General features: G+C 38.1%; 1 protein-coding gene across 6 annotated transcripts in view; it reads left to right on the top strand.

The window, feature by feature from the left end:
- CCDC158 (coiled-coil domain containing 158) overlaps positions 1 to 8,480 on the top strand; it is a 34,302-nt gene extending 25,822 nt beyond the window's left edge. For 2 of the 6 annotated variants that reach the window (XM_080408534.1, XM_080408537.1), the window contains 4 exons: positions 739 to 798; positions 2,732 to 2,799; positions 4,317 to 4,535; positions 6,983 to 8,480. In XM_080408534.1, the coding sequence (XP_080264660.1) occupies positions 739 to 798; positions 2,732 to 2,799; positions 4,317 to 4,535; positions 6,983 to 7,038 (403 nt within the window). In that variant the 3' untranslated portion in view covers positions 7,039 to 8,480. Of the gene's footprint in view, positions 1 to 738; positions 799 to 2,731; positions 2,800 to 4,316; positions 6,421 to 6,982 lie in introns of those variants that run through there. The other 4 variants (XM_080408535.1, XR_013931491.1, XM_080408536.1 and 1 more) reach the window with 4 other exon arrangements.

Consider the following 8,480-nt stretch of genomic DNA (forward strand, 5'->3'; position numbering starts at 1 on the left):
CAATTCGTTTTTTTACAGAAATAATGATAATGACAGTGGTACATGAAGTTGAAAAGTGAATACAGCACGAATTCTGATGTTTCTAGTCCAGAGCATGAGGATACACTTCATAAAAAAGAATACAATTCTTGGCCTTTGATTAGGATCAAATTTATTTGAACCATGACACTTCTCCCATAATACATGCTGGTGGAACAAAATCACATCAGTCTCAATATTCTGTGTATGCTGGGTTTTTCTGCTTTTCCTGGGTATTTTTATTGAACAACAGGTCTGCCTGTTATCAGCATGCAAATTTTTGTTAACTTGAATATAGAAGCTTATGTTTCACAATGAGGAAAAGGAATCATGCACTGAAGTTGGTCTGTCTGTCTGTTTTTCTTAACTAGTAAATATACTACCTTTACCTTGGCTTTGCCTACCGTAGAATCCTTTGGAGACATGACAATCAACAGTGTCCTTTGCCAGCCTGTACTGTATAATTATTGCCTATGTTCTTTGTTTATGGCAGTAGTAGGAGGAACTTTTCTTCCCTACATACTGTTACAAGCTTTTATGGTTCAGACCACGTGGATTTTATGAGAAATTTTCTCTCCTGCAACAGTGTTCTCTTGCAGAGCTGAAATGAGGATGGGAGAATCCCACACCTAATCTCTCAATACACAAAGCTGTCTGTCAGACTGTCTCAGTGCTGTTGGTAGTGCTAGTTCTGATGTCTTTTTACATCCCTCTACACAGAGATGGTGCAAGTAGAGGGTGCGCTGCTCTCTTCAGTCTACAATCGGATCCTTGCAAGAGGTGAGAAATCAACCTCTGGAAAGGTTGCTGACAACACAGATATAGATGTTGATTGAGTGAATACAATAGGATGATACAGTCAATATTTTGAGAAATAAAAAGAGTTGTACAAAATGGTTTTTTAAATTGGAAAGAAAGTAATTGTTTATGTTATAGTAAAGACGAGAAGTTCCTTGTAGATCAGAATTCTGAGATAGCTCAATAAAATAGCGACATATAAAATTCATTGGCCAGGCTTGTCTCCTTAACCTCCAAAGCCCATATTTCTATGTACCACAGAATTGGTGTTAAACAAGTGAGAAATTGGTGTTAAACAAGTTTTACCAAAAGGCATTCAGCACCTTGGCATTTTCTGTAAAGAAAAATGTGGTAATGACATCCACAGGATGTTGCTGAGATCCATAGAAGTTAGTTAATTTCCTTTTAAATGAGTACTTTATTAATTAAATAGAGAATCTTTGCCAAAAGATACAGAGGTGGTATATGGAAAGCTAGAACAACATGCTTCCAGGTAGCTTCAGTAGAGCTAAGATTTTGTTGATGATCTCCTATGAAAAATGAGATGAAGCTCAATTACAATTTTTTGTTTTGTTTTGTTCTCAGTGCCTTGGTTAAAAATTGTGCTGTATCCAAAGTAACTGTAATAGAATATCAGATGCCAGATGGCAAGTCCCATTTGCTATAAAATCTTACTTGTGTTTTTTAATTTTTGTCTGTGCCAAAGCTGAGGTTCTCACAAAAGCCTGACATAGAGCAAGAAGGTTTTGTATGATAAAGAAAGGTAGCACTTTGTATGCTTTGAGCATGCTTAGCTGGGGCAGGGTGGGGTGACGATAGATACAGATGGAATAGCAGAGCTGCTGGTGGAAAATGGAGCATTTCTACTAAAGGTCAGCATTACAATCTGCAAGATTTTTCTTGTCTGGGACACTTCCAGTGTCTCTCGGTGCTTATATTTAAAATGAGCCTAGCTATGTTTTTGAAATTAATCAATGATCCATTTCCATTCCCTTAGCAAATACCACTGTACTCTAAGAATTCATAGTCTCTGAGAAAAGACAAAGGTCCAAACCTGGAAAAGGCAAGAATTTATGTTATGGCAGTCATCTGACGCTATTAGGTGAAATACAGGCTAAAAGGCACCTAATAACCAGAAGCTGGTCTGAAGAAGCTAAATAGAAGCACTGTTGTGTGAGTAATCAGAAGGAAGGTCACAACAGCATTAGTTGTCTAAAGCAGTTTATTGTCTTTTTTCCATCTTTATGAGTACCAGGTATTCATAACAGATCTAGCCCTTTATTTCCCAAAGGTACCCATTACTTCGGTAGTCTGAAGTCACTCCAACTCTAGTAAGAATCTTTTTAGTGAATTTGTACAAAAATTTTAGGATGTCTTTTCTTCACTATTACAATATGGCTGCCATTGCATCCTGCTTAAAAACAAGCTAGTCTTCTAAAAATGTGAAATGCAGCAATCCCACTGGCACGGCTTTTGCTGGTTTTAAACAGTGGTATGTTTCTTCTGTGCAGGGAGACTGCAGCTAGAGATTAAGCTACTGAAAGCATCGTGGAAAAGGATACTTCTGGCTTTCACTTTTTCAAGCTTTCACTTAGCTGAGTAACCTGCTTCTTGAAGTACTCATTTGAGATTCAGTTTCCTAAAGCTTTTTTAATACAGCATCAGTCCTGAGCTTGTTTGTATTGTTTTATTCATAATGCTAAAAGCTTCCTGGGAATTACAAAACAAAGCTGTGATGTTACTTTGATCCCTTTTAAGAGGGAGCTCTGGAACTTATTTACATTGTCTGCTTTTAATTTACATGTATAAGACCTGGAGATTACACAGGAGAGCTTCACGTTCTCACTGTGGTAGCATTAGTAAAACTTGGCAAAACTTGCATTCTGGAAGTATTATGCTATGGTTTTGCTTGCAGGGTTCCTTCATGCTTACATACTGCAGATCTTCACTCCCAAGACATTACCCAGCCCTTTACAGCCCTTGGTAAGTTTTCACTGGCTGCATTTGAGGATGAATGTGCCATACCAATGTCAAACTGGAACATTACAGAATATTACAGAAAATATAGTTCAAATATAATACATTTTCTTAGGTCATTTAGTCAAATACCTCTTAGCAGGTGCTATTACAAAGTCTCTGTTGCACTTACTGAAAAATCTGTATCTTGTTGCAAACCAGCTCCATGGCAGCTGATACCAGCACACCTAAAATGGATACCTTCTGTGGTAGTTATTCATGAATAGCGATAGTCTTGCATAATTGGTGTGGAAAATAATTGCCAAATTTTAGGCTCTTGAATTCTGTATTCAGGTATCTGAATATGGATGGGCTTTGAGAGGAATTGGGTCATTGCAAATTCTCTTGGTTTTCTTCCAAGTACTGTGTGCTCAGTACCTTTTAAAATGTGGTAACATGAATTTAGTAACCTATACAGAAATGTAAGGATATGGCTTTGAGCATCAGGTTTGAAGATACTAGTCATAGCTGCCTTCTGTTTCCTTACCCGTAGATTATCCATTCTGTGAATTTTCTATGAAAATCGCCTGCAGATGCTGATACATATTTAATCGTTCTCAATTAGTATTTAAGTGCCTGTGCTTCAGAGATAGACTAGAATTCCTGTGTCCTGAGGAGTGACTGCTATGGATCCTCATTTTATATTTCTGAGCATTAAAGAAAAGCTCGTGGGCAGTTACTGTCAGCCTTCTAGCAGACCTACTGCAACATCCAGGAATTTTTCTTAGCTTCCAAAATAGCTACAAGTAGCATTTTTCACATGGAAGACTTGAGAAGTAGTTAAACAAGGGGAGTTTGTTAGAAACCCTGCACATTATTTTCAGGACATCCCAGGAGGGGTGTTAATAAGGAAATGGGCAATGGAAAGAAAAAGAAACATTGTAGTAAATTCTTCCTCTCATTAGTTGCATGCAAACTTTTTCATTCTTTTACACATAGTCTGATATACATATGAAAATGTGTTACATAATCCATTGATTGCATATTTGTATGCATATCTTGTCTCTTTATGATTTGCTTTATTCAAAAAAGTTACTGGAAAGGAGGGAAATGGCAGACCTGTGTAAGCAACATTGTTTTTTCTGCTTCTTATACCTAAGAAATGAGATCCAAATCAGCTGTAACATATGGGGAATCTTGAGTTGTTAGCAGCTAGGATATTCCCATCAGGCTGTTTTGAAGGTAAACATGGAGCAAGTAGCCTGTTGAAAAAAGCAGGCCCTGCTTTCTCCTAGGTAGGTTTCCTGGCCATTCTTCACACTTTACAATGGCCTTTGTAAACAATCACTTTAACAGAAACAAGCATGTTTTGCAAAAAAGGCTATAGTCTCCTGCGACCTTGGCTGCTAATAAGGAATGAAAAGGGTGAAAGAGTGCCATGAAGGGAACCCAGTCCTGTAACTGTTACAGAGATAAAGTCAAAGCTTGTGTGCAGGTTTCTTTTCAGGTGTGTGCTCACTGCTTTTTGCTTGGATGTCTCCTAGGAAGTGCATCCATCTCCTCAGCAGCTCCATGTTATACATCCTCCCCCAAGAAGGTCTCTCAGGAGGAGAGATGCCGAGAAAAGTCTCCAGTACACTTACTATTAACTACTCCACCTGATGACCTTGCAGCTGGCCCCAGCACCTCACCACAGCATGGACCATCCCCATCTGCAAGGAAGGTTGGCTCTCCAGAGGGTGCAGCCGCAGTCCCCCAGATACGTAAGTCTGCCTCCATTTACTGATTCACAGAGCTTGGCTGGGTCTCTTCCCAGCCAGTACAGTGAGTGAGTTATAAACTGTGGGTTAAATTCAGCCATTCAGCAATTCTGTAAAATCCAGTGGAGTCCCATCATTGTTCACTGATACAGTCTTTCACAGTTTATGGTTGTGGTAGCTGTACTTCATACAACATTTATTTTTTATGTACCATTGTAATACATTGCTTATGGAATCCATTCACGTTGCTGAATGTAAACATTAGCAATTCTTAAATGTACAGGGCTGACACAGGATTGATCTTCCATTTGTGTTCCAGCAAGTGCAATTACGTTATGCAAATTTATTGAAACATAATTTACTGATGGTTCATTTTAAAGCACTGCTTTAGCAGCTCTGGCCCACTTACCTAAAAGTGACCTGTTCTTGCTTATGTCAAACTGCCTTCACCCTGTTACAGTTCTGTTCAAGTAGAAGGTTTTTTTCTGTGATAAATGAATTGAGTAAAATGTAGCAGCTAATTAATGTATTATACAAAGGGGAAGGGAAGATTAATTCCATACACCACTAAATTTTAAGAACTGGTACATTGCTTTATTCAGGTAAATAGACCATAGGGATGCTTAACATCAGTATTTGCAGTAACAGGCAACACAATTGCCTGATATTAATATTTTTAATAGATATTGTGGTTCCTGTAACACATTTAGAAAAGTTCTGGGGTTTATTGATAATATTGATGTAAGGCTGTTTCTGTGTAGCTTCTAAGTGATAAAAATAAGCTTTCCTGCATTACAAAATACATATGAGGATGATGAACATTTTCAAGGTAGGCTATTAATTACTTGCAAGTGAGCCAGGCTGTCAGGACTGCTTTTATTACATTTAAGTGGCAGAAAGACCCCAAAATGAGTAGCTGTGATAGGAAAAACAGGTAACCAACCACATTTTCAAATAATACCTACCAAATACCATTTTAAAACATTACATTTCTCTATTTTGCAAGGTCTGAAAACACCATTTCTCTTAGAGGGTACATAAGCACTGCAGGTATGAGTGTAATAGAGGTGCTGCAAACCTGTCACTAAGCTAGTACAGGCAGAAATCTAACCCTAGCTCCAGGGAGCTCAAAAGGACTAACGTTTCCTGCTTCTCAGGTGGGATTTGTTGTATAGTTTCAGCCTAACATTAGCATGTCTGTATTGTGTTTTTGTTTTTATTAATGCAGACTTCTCCTCGGTCACTTTATCTTTTGCGTTTTGGAAGCATCAGGACCTTCTCTTTATGCAGAGTGGTATCTAAAACTGCTGGGCTGAACAGTCACTCTGACTGGACCATTAATGTTGTTGCTCATTGACCTTTGCTTCCCCTAGCTGTCTGGATATGCAAGGAGGAAGTGTGTATTTTTTAGTTCATCTGTATTTTCAGTGCATGTTTAACAACTGAGAAATACCTGTTCGTGAGCAAAGCGCAAAGATGTGTGGCTTTTCCCTGTCAAAGCGCTGAATTTGCTATGTGAGTACATGCATGTTTCTATACCTGTAGAGCAACCTGTTTCAGGAAACACGCAGACGTTGTGGTGTGGATATCTCTGCAATTGGATGCAAACCACAAATTGTTTTGCGTGTAGACCACAGGAGATCTAGCAGGTCACAAATGTAACATTCAGTCAATCACCAGTCATTGTTCAGTTCAAAGAGGAAGATAAGTGGCATCACTTTTTTTTGGTTGTGTTTTGGGGCTTTTGTTTTGTTTGTTAATCTGATCAGCCAGTTATGTCCGTCTCAGGCTGCTTTTACTATTATTTTTTTTTGCCTCTTTTTATTTGAGAATTGATGACTACCACAAAGATAAAATGATCCAAGTTCTGGTCAGAAGAGGCTCCAGGGTGAGAGACTGTAGTGTGTAAAGTACTGGTGTGACCATGGCTGTCTGTGGGTGTCAGTGTTCAGTCAGACAGGCACAATGCCTGTTGAATTCTGCACTGCTCTGGATATTCAAAGACTTAGAATTTCTGGATTTATTCTTGGCCGTAGTAAATGACATCATTCTGTACCTTCGTTTTCTGTTTGTAAAATGCAGCTGACACTATTGTTTTCCTTTGTACAATGTTTGTACAACGCTTGCAGTTTTACTGGCAAGGAGGGACTTGGATATTGTAGGCATAAATAATATTTTAGTAACAAAAAGCACATTTTCTCCATTCCCCAAATGGGGAAACTTATAGGCAAAGTAGAAATGTGGTTGTATTTTCACTTAGATACCGCTAAATATAAATTTCTATTAATAACCTTGTCTTCTTACTAATTTTCTTTGCTACTGGAAGTTTTGTTGTTTTAAATTTTATTTTCTAAGAACTTTACTTTAGGTGGAATGTTTACATAATTTATAACGACCTGTATAATTTTTTTAATCTGTGATAACATACTGATGAATAATTTTCTCATTAGCCTCTCAGCCCCTGGAAACTAGTGAGAATACACCTAGGAGGCTAAGAACAAGATGAAAAGCCTGCAAAACCTGGTGCAATCATTGCAGATAAAAAACCAAGGTGCCATAATTTACCAAAAATATTCCTATTTTTATTTAAAATACTAATGCTTTCCAGAAACTCTTCTTGTTACCTGCCAAAGCACTACCCGTGCTTTTGTGTGAGTTCAGTTGAGATGTGCCTGTTTTACTAGCAGTACCCACTTCTACATTATCCTGCTCCTAGGAGAGTAGATTAACTCCGCAATGCACTGTTGCTCAGACCCTTAATTCCAATAAGCTTCAAGATCTTTGACATTTCAAACATGGCAGCTGGTCAGGGATGCCCTTGTGTGCTGTCATGTCCAATTAAATGCGATTTTTATCAAGCTGATGACTCTCATGGAAACTGAAAGATACTTCAACAGCGGTAGACTCCAAAAGCAGTGGCCTCAGAAGCATAACCTTTCTTCCTCAACATTTTTTAAAATCTGAGATGACCACAGTGACGACGGAGAATTTTTTCAGGTTATCTTCTGGCTCCCTTTGAAGTCACTGAGAAAATGCTCATGAGCTCCTGTGATGGCAGGATGCCAAGTGAGAGGGAATTTCTTTTCTTTGCACTCTTTCTTATTGCATGTTGCTGTTGATTCCCCTTTGCCCCTTTAAGTCTCACTGCATAGATTTGTTATTATAGTTTCCCCACATCATGTAGTGCACACGTGTCAAAGACATACAAGTGACCCAGTTTAGGTAAAACTCATCAAATTGTTTATATAAGTTACAAAGTAAGTGTTCTTATTTTTATTCTTTGCCATCCATTAACATCATCAGTTTGCCTGGTTTTTATATACACATAAAAAAATATATTCATATCTGTAATGTGTCAAGAATTACTATAGAAAAGTGGGGGGGGAAGCCTTTTGTGTACGCACTAATTTAACCCATTTCCATGAGCGCTGGGGCAAAGGGATTGACTTCACTCCATCCCGTAAGAGAGATTCTGAAATGAATAGCATTTCACCACGACTCCAGCATTTGGTGCTTTGGCTTCACAAAGCAGATGAGATGGTGCCTGTTTATAACTAGGTTTATCTTTTCTGTTAAGGCCCTGCATATAAAGAATTGCAAACTGAAGTTGCATTTATAAGGGCTTGCTAAGTACAGTGTAATGTGTAGGAGGATATTACAAAGCTTCAGGTGTCTGCATCTGAGGCTTCAATCATTTTAACATTAGGTGGTGTTTCAGATAATCCGTTCTTGCTGCTTTTTTCAGCCATGTCGCCAATGATCAGAGCTCAGGAAATGAAGATAAAGAAAGCAAATTAAAAAGAGAAAAAGCTATCAAAGTGAAGATGCTGTATACATTACGATTACTTTCACGTATGTACATTGTGTTTAAACTATGTTCTGTTTTTAAAGATTAAGAATAAAATTTCTTACAATTTTGTAATTCTTGCCTGGAACCATGCCACTCTT

Source organism: Falco punctatus, assembly GCF_963210335.1.
Source record: "Falco punctatus genome assembly, chromosome: 1".
Classification (NCBI taxonomy): Eukaryota; Metazoa; Chordata; class Aves; order Falconiformes; family Falconidae; genus Falco; species Falco punctatus.